At 35.4% G+C, this 18941-nt stretch overlaps 1 protein-coding gene across 1 annotated transcript in view; it reads left to right on the plus strand.

The window, feature by feature from the left end:
• c1h18orf63 (chromosome 1 C18orf63 homolog) overlaps window positions 1-18941 on the plus strand; it is a 79596-nt gene that overhangs the window by 40072 nt on the left and 20583 nt on the right. The window contains exons 4-6 of the mRNA XM_073034612.1: window positions 11502-11658; window positions 12198-12275; window positions 15396-15515. Of these exons, the coding sequence (XP_072890713.1) occupies window positions 11502-11658; window positions 12198-12275; window positions 15396-15515 (355 nt within the window). The remainder of the gene's footprint in view (window positions 1-11501; window positions 11659-12197; window positions 12276-15395; window positions 15516-18941) is intronic.

Here is an 18941-nt window from a genome sequence, read left to right on the forward strand (position 1 = left end):
TGTATCCTTCTGCTTCCGAAATAATGCCAGTCATGTATCTTTACAACTGTTCCCTTATTCCATACTGCCTAATTTACTGGAAGACTAGATTCAGTCCTGATTTACAGTGGACAGGGCCACAATGATTAACTACATATTTAATTGATTATAATAAGAAAATCTTCCCTAATCTATAGGTTGAAGATTTTGACATAACAACAGGAGTACTGAAGAACTTCCACAACAAGAGGATTGCTATAATTCCAAAACATTTTATTGCAAGTAATTGGTGCTATGTGCTTCCCAGGTAATTTTTTATCAGTTTTACAAGTTGGCAATATAACTCAGTAAATTGTTATTGTGAATGTACTGGAGTATTTTTTTATGAAGTACCTTTGCATTTTCTAGATTTTTTGTTGAGCTTTCCATTCACTGTATTTCTTTTTGGATGAATAAAATGATAAAAATGTACACTTAATATAAAAGAAAAGGTCTATAAAATGCATGGGACATTTTTAAAATACAACATAAATTCAAGCTTGAAAAATATTTTCTCATGGTCAAAAATGCAGGTCATAGCAAGTGAACACTCTTTCATCTAAGCAAAAGTATATATAAGCAGAGTACACAGGTTTAGGGCAAAGGATAGGATATTTAGAAGAGATTTGAGGAAGAATTTTTTTTTCCAACCACAAAGCGGTTGAAATCTACAAGGCTCTTCATAAAGTGGAATACTACATTTTCCAGAGAAACTTGTAAATTTCAGGGTAGCACAGGAAACAGAATACAGTAGGTTTCATTGGAGAGTGGGAAACAGCACTATGCAAACTTTGAGGCATGACACCAGAACTAGGACATTTCAGACAGAGTGTAGATAGCAAATCCCCAAGTGGTTTAGAGCGAGTATGGAAACTAGAGCCAAATGTATCAGAGTGGGAACAGGAAATGGGGCCCCAGTGAGTCTGAGGGTGAGCGGGAATGATCAAGAAGATAAACCTTTGGGATTCCCAAAAGTGAGGTAACATATTACCAGATTTTTACTGCACTGGTTGTAGGCTAACAAAGGCACGTTTTTATATACATGTAGAAGCTTTTAAAGTTGGCTTCTGTGTTTCTTGTAAGCTATTTCTTGTGGCTATAGATATCCAACAGATGATGCTTTGTTTAAATAAAAGTTGATTTCACCAAACTTGCCCTCAGATAATAAAGCAGTCGAATACATAATATATCATCAATAATCTGAAATAAAGTTGCTTTGTTGTCACCACACTTACTGAACTATTATCTGATTGAACTACAATCTGAGTTGTAATAACCGAAGCTCCATTTCCAATTTCTTAAGTACTTCTCCCTTATCCTTGGATAAAAATTAAAACCATTTATATTACCGGAAAACAGATATCTGAACATAGAAATTTCTGTAAGATTAATGGACTTCAGAACGATCAACATTGAAATATGCCTGCTGGAGATTCAATTACTTAACCTTTTTTTTTCTTTCCTCAGGATAATGTTGGGTGGTGTGGTGGGGGATGGGGTTGATCTTAGACCAAGTTGTCTTGGAAGTGACAATCATTATTCACGTGTCTTGTATTAGTAAAGCAGTTCAGATCAGAATGCATGTAAGTTAAGAGCTACCCTTTGATCCTTTGAACGATCCTATCACAACAACCCACCAGTCATGATCCTGAAGGCTGAGCCTCTTAATCACAGCCTTTTTTATTCCTCCAGTCCCAAAATGGTGCAGTAGAATGTTTAGGCGGACTTGCCTTTTCTCTCAGGTGTCAGTACTTACTAAAGTGTTTCAGAAAGTAATGAGATTATTTTGGCCATCAAATTTCTTTTTTCTAAATGAAGTATGAAGAAGGGGCAAATTGTCAGCATCGGCCATGAGATTCCACCACACTGTCCTTTTCGGTCTTATGGAGATTTTCAGAAACATTGGAAAAACATGGTGAGGCAACATATTTAACGTTATTTCAAAGAAATTCTTACTTGATTTTATTAATTTTTTATTGCACAAAATTAAAATAATTTTGAGCAACATTCTTCTGAAGGTATGCCCTAAAGCTAATTGTGCTGATTTACCTTGAAAAAGATTCCATGCCACGTTATATGCATTGATGATCAACAAATAGTACAGAATTATCTGTAAAGCAGCTATGTTAACAAAATACAATGGAATTGATGTTTTCCTGAGCTACATATTTTGAATAACTGGTAGGCGTTATTTTATTTGACAATGATTGAAAATAGAAATGCTTAAGAAGAGTGGGGTTATCTACATATCTATTTATTACTCATGTGTGAGTTAATTGTTCATGGTAACAGCTACCTTATTTTTATTTCCATAGAAAACAATTTGTCAATAATTTTCAGGGCTTCTTCAATATTCCTGTAGTAAATGTAATGTTTATCCCATTGAGTTAATTAATTTCCATACCACAACTTTAAAGCATACAAAACTAACTTTATTTTTGTCAGGAGGAAATTTGTGGAATGAGTATTTCATAGAAATCTGATGGTCTCCTTGTTTATTTCCTTTTATTAACGAACAGTACCTGCCCTCACAATTACTACACTATGTAGCTTGACTTTATTTCCTGTCCTTGCAAGTTTTGATTGCTGCTCTGGAATTGAGCCTTATTTTTTCCAAAATATTAATTTAATTATTCATTCATTCATTTGATTGATTGATTATTTATTTATTTATCTATCTATCTTTATTTATTTAGCAGAACAGGCTCTTTTGGCTCAACAAGCCACCCTACCCAGCAGCCCACCTATTTAACCCTAGGTTAATCACAGGACGATTTACAATGACCAATTAATCCACCAACCGGTAGGCCTTTAGGCTGTGGGAAGATACCACACGCTCCGGGAAGAACGTACAGACTTTCTTACAGAGGATGCCAGAATTGAGCTCCAAATTCCGACACCTCGAGCTATAATAGTCTTGCTTTAACTACTACACTGCTGTGGCATCTATTTTATTTTTCTTTTCATTTTATGCTTTCTAGATCTGCCCAACCAAATCTTAGTCCCAACTCTTCAGTATTGATTGATTTTTCTACTCTCCTATCACTTCTTTTCCATGACACCCCCTTAAGCAAGCATACAACTTCCCTCTGTGCCTTTGTTGCTATCCTTCAAACTGCTCAAGGTACCTTTCATGACCTGCCCAGAGCTTCTGACTCATAAAATACCTAGTCAAGTTTCTAAAATGACATGATGTGACATGCAAAGAAGTGACAATAAGTGATTGGTACTTGTCCCTTTGAAAAATTTTAACTCCAAGTATTTTTTCTCAAAATCTATGAAAAACTGGCTAAGCGTTATGATTAGAATCATAAATACTGCTATTGAACTAGATATTTATCCAAGCAAAATTTCAGGTCATAGATTGTATCTGATTAATATATAGAGATGTTGGTTGTTCATCCATCGTCATCGATGAAGACCTCGACACCATTATGATGATGATGATGGTATTAAGACTAGCGCATGATTTGGATTAGTGAAGCTTCTCCATTGTTACATCTATCACAATAGGGAGATATATCAGAATAAAAACAAGACAGCTTATCTTGAGTCATGTGGGCCCTATGAACCATTTTAAATTGTAGAAGGGAATGATGGGCACATAACGATGAGGTATTAACCAATTTAAAAATTTCATTCCAAGTATCCTCAGAAATTGGAATCTAAATCTTGTTCCCAGAGATTTTTAATTTTGTCTAAAGGAATATTTCTCGTTCCCAACAACATACCATAAATATTAGATATAGATCCATTATGGAAGGGTTTCAAATTAAAAATTGTATCAAGTAAATTCTTACCTGGAATTTTAGGAAATGTATGTACTGTACTTGAGAATGCAAAAAGTCTCTAATTTGTAAATATCACAAAAAGTGGGTTTTGGGTAGACTATACTTAGCTGACAGTTGTTCAAATGAAGAGAGACTATCTCCAACAAAAAAAATCCTGAAAATATTTAATACTCAAACTGTTACACTCTTTAAAAACTACATCAGTCATAGAAGGTTTAAAAAAAATAGAAAAAATGGGACTTGAAAGTGAAAAATTCAATAAACCAAAATATTTTCTAAATTGTACCCAAATCCTCAAAGTGTGTTTAACTACAAAATTATCAGTTAAATTACTTAAAGATAAAGGAATTGAGGATCCAAGAAGAGAAATGATAGAAAATTTATTAACAGAATTAGCTTCTAAAGAAACCCAGACCGGCCAGTCCTCTCGATTAATATAATGCAACCAAAATGTAAGGTTCTGTATATTGACTGCCCAGTAATAAAACCTAAAATTGGGTAAGGCTAAACCTCCACTCTTTTTAGCTTTTTGAAGAGGAACTTTATTTAATCGAGAAATTTTATTTTTCCATATATAAGAAGATATAATAGAATACAGAGAATCAAAAAAGGATTTAGGAATAAAAACAGGCACAGCCTGAAATAAATAGAAAAATTTAGGCAAAGTATTCACTTTAATAGAATTAATTTGGCCAATCAACGATAAAGAGACGGGTGACCAATTTGATAGTGCCTTCTTAACATAATTCAGAAGTGTAAAAAAATCTCTTTAAAAGGGAATTTATAATTACTTGTAATTGTTACGCCCAGATAAGTAAATTGATTTCTTACAATTTTAAAAGGAAAGGTAGTGTTAACTAATGCCAAATTATTCAAAGGAAAAAGTTCACTCTTATGAAAGTTAAGTTTATATCCTGAAAACTGACTAAAGCAGGTGAGTAAAAAAAGTATGGAAGGTAAAGAGGACTTCACATTAGAAATGTAGAGCAAAAGTTCATCAGCATAAAGCAAAACTTCATGATGGGTAATACCCCTTCTTAAAATACCAGTGATATCATTAGATTCCTGGAAAGCAATAGCTAAAGGTTCTAACACCAAATCAAAAAGCAAAGGACTCAAAGGACAACCTTGTCTAGTTCCACGTTGAAGTTTAAAAGGTTTAGAATTCTGAGAGTTAGTAAGAACCTAAGTGGAGGGAGATAGATAAAGTAATCCATTGAATAAAATCGGGCCCAAAGTTAAATTTTTCTAAAGTCTTAAATAAATAATTTCATTTAATCTGATCAAAGGCTTTCTCAGCATCTAAGAATATCACACATTCCGATATCTCTTTAGAAGGAGAATAAATAACATTCAATAAACAACGAATATTAATGTGGGGGTATTGATTTTTGATAAATCCAGTCTGGTCATCAGAAACAATAGATGGCAAAATATTTTCAATCCTATGAGGCAAAAGTTTAGATAAAATTTTAGTACTAACATTAAGTAAGGAAATTGGTCTATAAGAAGAACATTCAGCTGGATCCTTATTCATTTTAAGAATAAGCAAAATAGAAGCTTCATAAAAAGATTGTGGCAACCTACCTAATTTAAAAGAGTCCAAAAGGACTGAATATAAGTGAGGTATAAGCAAAAAAGCCTTATAAAACTCTCCAGAAAATCCATCAGGACTTGGGCCCTTCCCTGAGTGCAAAGAGTAAACAAACTCAGCAATTTCCTCTTAAGAAATGGGTTGATCCAGCAATTTTTGATTATCATCAGAAAGTAGGAATGTTTAATTGATCTAAGAAATTATTCATTACAGTATTATCTTTAGGAGGATCAGAACTATAAAGTTTAGAATAGAATTCTCTAAAAGTATTGTTTATTTCTAAATGATCAGATGTTTTATCACCATTAGCTTTACAAATTTCTTTAATTTGGTGTTTAACTATAAAGGTCTTTAATTGGTTAGCCAATAGTTTACCCGTTTTATCTCCATGAATATAAAACTGACTTTTATCTTTTAAAAACTGTCCTCTAATATAAGCCTTAAAAGCATCCCATAAAATAAAACTAGAAATCTCTTCTAGCATATTCTCTTCAGAAAAAAGAGTAATTTGTCTCTCCAAAAATTAAAAAAAAATCCTTATCAGATAACAGAGTTGGATTAAAATGCCAAAATCTGTTTATTTTGGAGACACCTGGAAGATTGAAAGATAAAAACACAGCATGATCTGAAACAGCAGTTTCTTTATATTCACAAGATCAAACCAATGGAATCAATTGGCTATCAACAAAAAAATAATCAATCCTGGATTACGTATGATGAACATGAGAAAAAAAATGAGTAGCGCCAAATATCAGCAATATCACATTTCATCAGAAAAGATTCGATAAAGGAGGCAGACCTACTAAAAGTCAATAATTTAAAAGATGAGCAATCTAAAACAGTATCTAAACAACAGTTGAAGTCTCCTCCTAACACTAGAGAATACAGATTTATATCTGGTAAAAGTGAAAAAAAGCGTTCAAAAAAACCTGGATCATATTCGGGGCATAAAAATTAGTAAAAACCATTAATTTATTATCTAATTTCCCTGAGACTGTGACAAAATGCCCATTGGTATCAGATGCTACATTATGTTGAACGAAAGAAACTGAATTGTCTATAAGAATCGAAACTCCTCTGGCCTTAGCCTGAAAGGACAAAAGAAAAAATAAGCCCTTCCAACAGCTGAAAAGACATAAATTATCACATTTACGAACGTGTTTCTTGTAAAAAAAAATTGAGTCATTCACTTTCTTAATATAATTAAATATCTCACTACGTTTCACAGGATGGTTTAATCCTTTCACATTAAAACTAAGTAAATTAATAGCATGATCCATTTAAAATATTACAGAAAAAAGAGGTTAGAATAAAAACCACTGGAATATATATTAAATCCAAACAATGAGCTTTAAGATAAAGTAACCAAGCAACAAATGAAGCTAAGAGAACCAAACAGCTGATAGAAAAGAAGAAATCCACCCCCCACCCCCCACCCAAAGAGAGAAAGTCGACCAAAGGGCAGTCGACAGCTAAATCTACCCACGTTACCCTCCCAAAACAATCTACTGGCTGAGCTCCAAAAATTTTTTCAAGGCTACCTGCTTCCAACAAGACAAAACATAAAATAGAGCAAAATTAAAGTTATTAATAAAACCACACGAGAAAATATAGTATAAAATATTAAAAAGAATGAAGAAAATTCAGAACATATTAACTTGAAAAGTATTAACTCAATGAAAACTTACTAAAGTTAAATCCTTAATTTTCTAAGCAAAGAAATAAAAGTACAAAGAAAAATTATATAAGAAGGTATACCAAATGTAAAAAAAAACAATTATTCATAAAAGAAAGTAATGAACAGTTAGACTACTGATTCTAAAAAAAGGATCCCTCGGGCAGATGCAACGTAGATTTATGTAGGGAATTATTGAACAGTTAAACTTCTGGTACTGATTCGGAAATTACCGTAAATAATCCTGCTCCTCTTGAGTCGAACAGAACCATTTCTGAGAGCCATTTTTCAAAATGATTCTAAGACGAGTGGGGTAATGAAGAGAAGGTTTAAAACCTGTATTATACAATTCAGACACCAACTTTTTAAACTTGAAGCGTTCATTCAACACCTCGGGTGAAAAATCCTCCACAATTCTGATCTTCTGGCCTTCATAATCAATCATACCTTTCCAATGAGATTCACGAATTAAAAGTTCCTTTGAAAATCGTGAAGACAGATCATCACTGAACGGGGTTGTTCTTCTGGAGGAGGTCTCGGTACTAGCGATCTATAAGCTCGGTCTATTTTAGGTGGAGATTTTTAAATATTCAGAAATAAGTTAGCCAAAAGTTTTGCGAAAAATTCTGAAGGCTGATTGCCTTCCATTTAAAACCCAGAATTCATAAATTATTTCTTCTGCTTCTATTTTCTAAGTCGATAATCTTCTGTCTTAATTTTTCATTAATCTTTGAATGTTTATCACAGATCTTTTCCAGGTCATCAATCTTCGCATCCAACATCATCAAAGTGTCTTCATTCTCTTTTATCCATTTATCATGTTCACTTAAAGTTTTTTTGAATAGAATCCAATTTTACATCCGTTTGTTTAAATTCAGTACTGAGTTGCCAGAATTTCTGCTGGAACTGCTCTGAAAGTTCATTTTTTATGCTTCTGAAGTGCCTCTATAATAGATTCCAAAGTTATAGGAGGGTTCTCTTCTTTTTTAGTAGCTTTGGAGCCCCTCATCGTAAAACAATATTGCGTTTAAAAGTAAGTTTTCAAAACAAGTTGGAAACAGTAAATTAAGTAGAGTAGGAGCAGCTATAAAAACACTGCTACTACATTGACAACCAGTAGAGTTGTACTGTTGGACCTTCCATTGGTCTCGTCTGCTAAATCCACCGGAGTCTGTCTTCACATGCTGGGATAGACAACTCCCTATCTCACTGAGGGTTTGAGACCTGTCAACTACCCTCACCTGGTTTAGCCAGCTTGTCAAAGCCATTGCCTGGGGTGTGGCCGTTGTTGCATGCAAACAGCTACAGGGAGCCACAGGTGAGAGCTGAGTGCCAGGTGGGGACCAAAGGTGGATAAACTGCCTGATAAGGCTGCGACCTGTTCCCCCACCGGAGGTGCTACCCCTCCCTGACACCCCATACACTCCATAGGGATGTTAAATTTGAATAAAAAACTTCTGATGTTTGAAATGTGAAATTAAAAAAGGAACAGTCTATAGGTACATGTCAGGTAATGTATGTGGAAGGAAAAACTGTTGATGTTTAAGGTTGAGACCTTTCTTCAGAAGTGGGTAAGAAAGAAAATAAATTAGATAAAAGAAGCAGAGAAGGTGGGGGAAGGATGGATTTACAAAGTGAATGCCTCTGATAGTGTGAGGGCAAATGAGTTAATGCTGCAATTAGAATAATATTGTACTTAATTGTCTGTGTGATGCATTGCTAGTAAGATTAGACATTATGAATAGAAACAGGAAAAAGGACCAAATTCATAGATAGATAGCACACAGAAATGCTGGGTTCTGAACAATATTCATGCAACCAGCTTCATTTACAATTTATTTCCTCTTTGGTGCAAAGTTTTCTCTGAAATATCCTCTCCAACCTCCACTTAGCTTTTTTTTTCCCAAAACCTTTTGTTGAACATCAGGCTAGCTAAATTTTCTTGTATTAATTAATTATGCTTTTGGTGGCATTTTTGGAAATCAATTGAGTTTATTCTTTGTAATCAAAATAGTAACTTGTTTAAGTTTATAAATAGCTTATTCTTGACACAATGGTTATCGATGTGGAAAGATTATCACCTAAATCATTAAGAAATTGAGACCTATACTTCCTGATTTTCATCTATAGAAAATGGAAGTGTCATTGATCATTGGCTTAAGTTATCTTAACTAGTGCATCTAGCAATGCATCTCTTCAGTGTCAGCATCTGATTCCAAAAACAGCTCTACCCAATTTTTGTTACAAGAACTGTCGTGTTGTGTAAATAGGTTGTGTTGCCATGAATGCACTAATAAAGGGGAGCTATTTCAGTACTGAATCCATTCTTGAACAATTTAAAGCTTGAGTCGGTTCAGATCTATCAAAGTTGAGGGCTATCTTCTAGATAATAGCCAGTAGTAACTTCAATTCACTTTTAACATAAGTTTAATATGTTTTACCCTATTTGTACAAAGATTTATTCCAAGCAATAATTTTTCTGATTTCTAACTGTCATAAGGGAATGTCTTTGCAAAGAACTCCATTGTAAAAGACTTGTATAGTCGATAGTAATAAACAGTAATGCAGCAAAGGACTTCTTACCTTTATTAATGGTGAGCAAAAACCACACTTACGTTTCTTGAAAGAAGTGTCTTTCTTATTTTCATTTTTCTGCAAATTACCTTAACCAGCAAAATAGGGCTGAATCAAGTCAAAAATTATTACTTGATTTAATAATAAATTTATTCTAAGTTGACTAAAATAATGAATGGTACTAATTATTCTTTCTATTTGCAGTATGGCTATAATCTCCCAGAGATTAATAATGACATGGCTCTTTACTATACTGTATACTTCAAGTTAATTGGAGAGAAACTGTTTACGTATCCTTAATGTAAAAAAATTAAATTAAAATTATAGAGTTTTATATTTCAAATCCATGCAAAACTTATTTGTTAAATTATAAAGTATAAAATGAACTCCTTCAAGGAAAGTAGTCAAAATTGTCCAATTCAGTAGTTCTCTAAGGTGCTGATTTGTGGGATTTTAACCAAATAATGTTCATGCTGAAAGATATTTAGTAGAACACAGCCTTTATAGAAGTGCAAAATGGTCTGAACAATTTTGGTTATGGCATTATTTGCATTAACGAGGCACCAGCATCATAGCCAAGATGAGTGCATTCTTTGCTGGCCAGCATTGCATCATCTGGCAGTTTAGATAATGATAAGCAACAAGAGGTATTCTTTATCCATTTATAAAGACCCATGGTGGCCTGAGTTTACAGAAGTCAGACTTCAGGATTGGTTGCAACAAAGAAGACCAAGAACTTACCATGAATGGAAGCAATTCCGTTTCCTGAATTCCATATTCAGACAACTTCCTCCCCTCCCCCTCACTGGAGCATTTTCAATTGTTCCAATCCTTCATGCTCTCTCTATCTCTTTTCTTAATTTTCCCTCCTGGCCTCCTCTGAGACTCCCATCAGGACCCTTGTGACTGCCATAGTTACACCGTTACATCTAACGTAGTGAAGTGAAATATCAGCCAGCAAATTGTCCCATGACTCTTACTGATCTGCTGGGATCCAGTTTTTCAACAGGAGAGTGTGCCTGGGAAACCACATGATCCATTGGCAGGTGACCAGTGACCTTCGGTGTTTTGCCAAAAGATCTGACTGACTAACTGTAACTTCTTGCCTCCGCATACTCTATTTGACCTAACTGCTTCCGGTATTAATTGTTCTTACTTTAGATGTTTACTGATAATTGACTTCAGTCCTGTGACAATACTGTTAGAAAGTTTGAACACTAACTCCAGAATTTTCTAGCTCAGAGTTTTGTGTTGATATTCAGGAGACGAGCTCATTTATTAGATATTCTCTCCACCCTTATCAGCATAGTTTTAAAAGACCATAGAATCCTTCTACCATATTGTGCAGAAGAGTATGATACCATGACCTGTCAGACATTTAACTCACCTGTAGCTAATGAGTGTGAAGAAATGAAAGCAAGAATATTTTGTTTATGAAGAGCCATGTATATTTCATAATTATTATAGTTAAGCGTAAATAGTGGTGTAATTAGTTTAGGTAAACTTTCAGATTACTATTACTGATTTGCTAACTAGTGTTTTCATGAGGCTTTAGTACTCTGGTGATAAATTGGACGGTAAGTTTCCTTCTTGATATAGGTGGTCTTCAGTGATGTCCTACTTAGGATAATATTCAGTTCTGTTAAAAAGAAGAAAACTGTTTGATTTGGTAAGTTAATTTATGGACCGAAGAGTAGTACAGCATAAATATAGAAAGTGTTATATAAGTAGACATAAAGAAGTTAAAATACTTAGCGTCTTCACGTATCTGATTCGTAAATATGTGTTAAATACTTCCACAGCGAACATCCTTAACATAATAATTCAGTTACCCTTTTTGTTGTATTAGAAATGCACCTGTTCAGTTTTACCCAAGAGTGGACTTGGAATCAGTACTAACTACATTCTTTTCTGACTTAAAAATAACATTCTCTAGTCTCTGTGGATTGCCAATAAAAATAACCAGCAAACCCTACTATGCTACCAATGAACTCAGTGTTTCTCAGGTAAGACTAGAAATAAGCTTTTCTTTTACAGCAGGAGGCCCCTTGCAGTATCTTTGACAAAATACTTATACCAGGACCAAAAATATGTATGTCTGAAGTTTCTTCTTGGACATTCTAATAGGAAACAAAGAGCTTAATGCTTGGTTCAGTCTCTCCATTATGTTGTGCTACTAATTAACTGTACAATGGAAACCTCGTGGCATTCACTCTATATACATATATTTGCTGTTTGAATTTCTGGTGTGTTCTGCCTGTGTTCTTCTTTTTCTGAACAGGTCAGCACATCACTTTGTCTTATTGAAGTTACCTTCCCCCAGTACAATGAATCGATTTTAAATGTTTTGTTAAACTGAAGGGATCAATAGTTACTCACTGGGAGTGGCAATTTAGCTTACAACAACATTGTTATTCTTTCGTCTAACGTTTCCTTCAAGTAGATTTTCATCTGCTGAATCATCTCAGTAAATATAAATACTTGTATAGTGTCTACCTGTTGGCTAACATGATGATATTTTTCTGTCTTTGTGTTTTTAAATAAGGCAGTTCAGGCAAGGCCTCCAAACCTAACAACTAAGCCTACCTTCAAGAACAGCTTAACACGAATTCCAGCTGCCAAAGTAACTATCAGTAAAACCTCTTCTATTTATTCAATTAATGGAAGTCAAAAAACCACAGTTTTAGACAATGAGCAGAAATTAGATATAAAAGCAAGTTTAGATGCAGCATCAATACATGCTACTGGACTATGTGAAAGTATATTCGAATCAACAGAGAAACCTGAAGTGGTTTTCCAGAATTTGCAAAAAGGAACAATTCAGGTTGCTGGGTCAATCACGTACCATCAGATAGAAATGCATTCTAGTTCAACTAACCAGGCTTCCAGGATTATACCCATATTTAAAAGCAGGCTTCTGAAACAAGGTAATTCCTTAAGTTCAAGAATTAATGAGAAGAAAACTAAGCAAGATGAAAATTCCAAAAAGACATCACATTTATCAAATGCTAATATAAATAGAAAAACTCCAATGAATGTGCAAGAGAGGGAATGCAGTAATGAAAAAGTGGACTTGTTTGACAAAGCCCAAAAGCGAAAGACAAATACATATACAAGTGTAACAACATCAACTATTACACAGGTACAGAATTCAAGTTCAGATTCCATGGTAAACATGTGCAAGGATACTTTGCTTCTCAAGTCAAATCCAAGAATGCTAAAATCTGGAGATACAACACTTAAAGCAATTAGAAATATCCAAGATCAGAGCAATATAAATACACAATTTGGAGATAAAAGAACACCAGGTCCTACAACCTTTGATCACGTGTGTACAAAGTGGATTCATAACCTATTGGGAAATGAACAGAAACAAGTGAGATATTTTCTTATTTCAAATCATTTGAGTTTTCTATTGCTTTCATTGAATTTGCTTGCTATTTTAAATATATTATAAAATTAGATGCACTTATGATGCAAGTAATTTCTTATCCATATATAATTAGATTTTTCATAGATAAGTTTGGAAAGTAACTACTTTAAAGTAGCTATTTGGTAATGTACCTATTATAAAAATATCAGTACAGGTATGGTTAAAAATCACACTTTAATTGTTAGTAAATTTTAAAATCCTTGATACAGGTGAAGTTGAACATTTCCATAGCTTAATTTTCTTATTTCTTTTTGTAATTCTCGGGTTCAGCTAGCTTGTGTGAGTCTAGGGGAAGACAGCCTCCAGCCCAGCCAAACTTTAGAAATCTTGTTTGTGTGGATGCTACATGATGTGTTGCCCAGTTACAAATTCCTACCACAAAATATCAGACAGTACACCATATGCAATTAAATGATTGAGCTTTATAATTCTTAATTTGACTATAGGGTAAGTAAAGAAAACAAAAAGAAAAAGGGCCCATTTTAGTGGAACAGTCTAAAGTGCACATGGGAGCTCATGATTTTCCTTTCATTTGTTCCCCATCAACCTCCTTTGAGCGTCGTCGACCCCTGGACCCTCACTCCAACGCTCTTCACTCACATCTTCTCTCTTCATCTCTCGCCGACAAAAGACCATGAATACCTTCTCTCAGACACACAAGAAAGAAATAACATGCCTCTCATTGGATGGCGCACATTCCTAAGCCCCCATTATCTCTAGTCATAACCCAAACACTGCTGCTACAGAGAAACCATTACATTAGCAGTAATGGCTGGTGGTGCAATGTCACCAGCTCCAGACTCTGGAGCGAAGGCTCCCGAGTTCGAATCAAAGGCGGGCCACCCCTGAGCATGCTTTCTATCCATGCCGGGTTGAGTGTTGAGCTAGCTACTCGACCTCGTTTAAAAAAAAACAAGGGTCGAGTCAGAAATGTTCATATCGTGACCCGGTTAATCTGAAAGGAGACCAATCCTGACACCATGCACCAGACAAGAATGGCTGACTGTCTGGTGCGACACGCAAAAAGAAAAAGAAATATTTAATTTAGTATATTAAAAATGTACATTACATGAGCAAAACAATCTGAAAATCCATACTGGTGTAAATTGAGTTCTGACTAAACTCAGGCAATGCTTACTACAATTAGATTTATTGGCTGAGTGCAGGCCACTTAGTAATAGAGTCCTTGTTGGACATTATGTTGCATGAAACGCATGGTATGAAAAAATTAATCATTTAATTTATTCTGTCAGTTTAAAAGAAATAATGAATGACATACAAAACACAAGCTGATGGAACATATACCATTTTATTTTCTAGGTATAATACCTGTTAGTGTCCCAAATTTTATATGGACTAAGTAATTAATTGTTATTCATGGAGCATTTAAAAAATGTATTTATTGAAATAAAGCGCAGAAGAGGCCCTTCAGGCTTTTCGAGCCGTGCCGCCTAGCAATCCCTGATTTAACCTTAGCCTAATCGTAGGACAACTTACAATGACCAATTAACCTACTAACTGGTACATCGTTGGACTGTGGGAGGAAACTGGAATGTTAGGGGAAAACACACGCATTCCACAGGAAGGACATATGGACTCCTTACAGATGATGCCACAGCTGAACACCAAACTCTGATGCTAACATGTGAACTCCAACTTATGAATCAAAGATGACCAATCTGTAATATAAGAAAGGGAAGCAAATTATCTGTTCATAAGGACATAGAAACATCCAGCACTGAAACAGGCCATTTGACCCACTGAATCTCTGCCTACCATCAAATTACCCATTTACACTGATCCTACATTAACCCATTTTTTTTATTTTACCTGTATCTTCATCAGGTTACCCCCCACCCCCCACCACAGCCACTCTTCCACCCTATAGCCAATCTTCTGCAGATGGGTGACTAAACCATATACTTTTAAGATGTGGGAAAATTGAGAGCACCGAAGATAAACTCACTTGGTCACAGGGAGAAAATTCCATACAGTCAACACCTGAGATCAGCACTGAACTCACCTCTGGTGCAATGAGGGTGCTGCTATACTAGTTGCACCATTGCGATGACTTTTTGTATCAGCACCATTTTTCTGTATTAGCCCAATTTTACTTAATGTACCTATCATCATACTAAGCACAAATGAAGCAAAATGAAAGAGACAAATAGAAATTAATAAAACAAAGCTTAAGCCTAATTAGGCAATCAGTATCAAATAGTTCCTGAATATGGATCCACCAACTATCTTTTTAAATTTTAAGTAATATTTATAGCATGTATTATTATTTATTTGTATTTTGTGCTTCAGGTATCTGGTGTGTTTGATATAAAGAAGCAAGAAAAACAAACACATGTTCAACAGCTCAGTTCAAAGTCTCTGACAGCATTGAATTATCCTGATAAAGGAACAGAAAAAAGGAAATGTGAAGTAAGCTCCATTCTTTGAACAATGTTTGCATTTAATTTTAGAATATTATGTTGCTTTTCATCAAGTTTGTGCTTTCCAATGTAGTAATTAGCCAAACTGCTGAATCTTGGGAGTTAACCCACATTTCACATTTGTGGCAAGTTACTATTAATGGAGTGAATCTGCAAAGAGTGAAGATGAGAGGGATCTAGATGTTCTAGCACATGTATCACAAAAGGTTAGCTTAGTGTTGTACAAAGTTTTGGTGATGCCACAATTGAAATACTGCACATAGTTGTGATCCTTTACCTTAAAAAAAGAATATTGATGCATAGGAGGCAGGCTAAAAGAGCTCTAGAAGGCTAATTCATAAATGAGAGGATTGTCCAATCAAGGAAGATTAGACGGTTTGTTCTTGTGTTCTTTGGAGTGACCTTATTCAAAGGTATATGATCCTATGGGTCTTGACAGAGAATATGTTACAATGTTTTCATTAGTGAGAGATAATAACTAAGAGGCCAGTTATTTAAAACTGAGGAGCACAGAAATTTCTTCTCTCAGAGGGTAGTGAATCTGGATGATTCTGCTCCACAGGTGGTTGTGTTCAGGTCATTAGATATATTTAAGATGGAATATCAAATAATTAAGGGTTATGGGGAACTGGCATTGAGGAGATGAACTGGCACAGCATAGATCAGCCATCATCATTTTCAATTGCAGGGCAATCTTGGGAGGCCCTAGTAGCCTATTACTGCTCCTATTTTCTTATGTTTTTGTATTAGAGTCTCCAAAGAGTTATCCAGAGCAGAAGAATGCATGTTGTATCAAATCATTTTCCAAAGGGTCAGATGAAGGCAGCATCATAAACACTCAATAACAAACATATATGATGTAGGAGGTAAAACTCATGGACATTCTTTTACATTATAAAATGCTATGATTGTTCTGAAGGCTGGTAAAGTAGAGAAACTGTGTGAGGATGCAGCAAGGCAGTTTCCATTTTATAGAGTCATTGCTCCATCCACTTTGTACCAAACCATTTAAAATGCAAGTCCCATCGACCTGCACCTGAACCATTGCCCTCCATACCACTCCCATCCATTACAGTGGTATGCAAAAGTTTGGGCACCCCGGTCAAAATTTATGTTACTGTGAATAGTTAAGTGAGTAGAAGATGAACTGATCTCCGAAAGTCATAAAGTTAAAGATAAAACATTCTTTTCAACATTTTATGCAAGATTAGTGTATTATTTTTGTTTTGTATAATTATAGAGTGAAAAGAAGGAAAGGAGCACCGTGCAAAAGTTTGAGCACCCCAAGAGATTTGAGTTCTCGGATAGCTTTTACCAAGGTCTCAGACCTTAATTAGCTTGTTAGGGCTATGGCTTGTTCACAGTCATCGTTAGGAAAGGCCAAGTGATGTAAATTTCAAAGCTTTATAAATACCCTGACTCCTCAAACCTTGACCCAACAATCAGCAGCCATGGGCTCCACTAAGCAGCTGCCTAGCACTCTGAAAATTAAAATAAATGATGCCCACAAAGCAGGGGAGGGCTATAAGAAGACAGCAAAGCCCTTTCCTCAGTTCGTAATGTAATTAAGAAATGACAGTTAACAGGAATGGTGGAGGTCAAGTTGAGGTCTGGAAGACCAAGAAAACTTTCTGAGAGAACTATTCGTAGGATTGCTAGAAAGGCAAATCAAAACCCTTGTTTGACTGCAAAAGACCTTCAGGAAGATTTAGCAGACTCTGGTGTGGTGGTGCACTGTTCTACTATGTAGTGACACCTGCACAAAAATGACCTTCATGGAAGAGTCATCAGAAGAAAATCTTTACTGTGTGCTCACCACAAAATTCAGTGTCAGAAGTTTGCAAAGGAACATCTAAGCAAACTTGATGCATTTTGGAAACAAGTCCTGTGGATTGTTGAAGATAAAATAGAACTTTTTGGTTGCAATGAGCAAAGTTACGTTTGGAGGAAAAAGGGTGTAGAATTTCAAGAAAAGAGCACCTCGCCAACTGTTAAGCCTGGGGATGGATCGATCATGCTTTGGGCTTCTGTTGCAGCCAGTGGCACAGGGAACATTTCACTGGTGGAGGGAAGAATTAATTCAATTAAATACCATCAAATTCTGGAAGCAAACATCACATTGTAAAAAAGCTGAAGATGAAAAGAGGATGGCTTCTACAACAGGATAATAATCCTGAACACACCTCAAAATCCGTAATGGACTACCTCAAGAGGCGCAATCTGAAGGTTTTGCCATGGCCCTCTCAATCCCCCGACCTAAACATCGAAAATCTGTGGATAGACCTCAAAAGAGCAGTGCATGCAAGATGGCCCAAGAATCTCACAGAACTAGAAGCCTTTTGCAAAGAAGAATACGCAAAAATCTCCCAAACAAGAATTGAAAGACTCTTAGCTGACTACAGAAAGCGGTTACAAGCTGTGATACTTGCCAAAGGGGGTGTTACTAACTGACCATGCAGGGTGCCCAAACCTTTGCTTCAGGCCCTTTTCCTTTTTTGTTATTTTGAAACTGTAAAAGATGGAAATTAAATAGTAATCTTGTTTAAAATATTAAAGAAATGTGTCATCTTTAACTTTATGCCTTTTGGAAATCAGGTAATCTTTTACTCTCTTAGCTATTCACAGTAACAGAAATTTTGACTGGGGTACCCAAACTTTTGCATGCCACTGTATATTGCCTCCTAAATTATATGACACTAAGACCCTAACTGCAGCACACACAAAATGCTGGAGAAACTCAGAAAGTCAGGCAGCATCTATAGAGGGGAATAAATAGTTGGTGTTTTGGGTACACATGATTGCATGTAGTTCTCATAGAAACTGAAAATATAGAGAAAGATGAGATCAGAATCAGGTTTACTATCACCAGCATGTGACATGAAATTTGTTAACTTAGCAGCAGCAGTTCAATGCGATACATAATCTAGCAGAGAGAGAAAAATAATAATAAGTAAAATAAAACATAATGATAAATGAACAAGTAAATCAATTATGTATATTGAACAGATCATTAAAAAATGTGCAAAAATAGAAATAGTGAGGTAGTGTACAAAGCTTAAATGTCCCTTTAGAAATCAGATGGCAGTGGGGAAGAAGCTGTTCCTGAATCACTGAGTGAGGTTTCTATACCTCCTACCTGATGGTAACAGTGAGAAAAGGGCATGCCCTGGGTACTGGAGGTCCTTAATAATGGACACTGCCTTTCTGAGACACCACTCCCTAAAGATATCCTGGACACTTTATAGGCTAGAACCCAAGATGGAGCTGACTAGATTTACAACCCTCTTCAGCTTCTTTTGGTCCTGTGCAGTAGCCCCTCCATACCAGACAGGGATGCAGCCTGTCAGAATGCTTGCCATGGTACAACTATAGAAGTTTTTGCGCGTATTTGCTGACATGCCAAATCTCTTCAAAC

This window comes from Hemitrygon akajei, chromosome 1, assembly GCF_048418815.1.
Source record: "Hemitrygon akajei chromosome 1, sHemAka1.3, whole genome shotgun sequence".
NCBI classification, from domain to species: Eukaryota; Metazoa; Chordata; class Chondrichthyes; order Myliobatiformes; family Dasyatidae; genus Hemitrygon; species Hemitrygon akajei.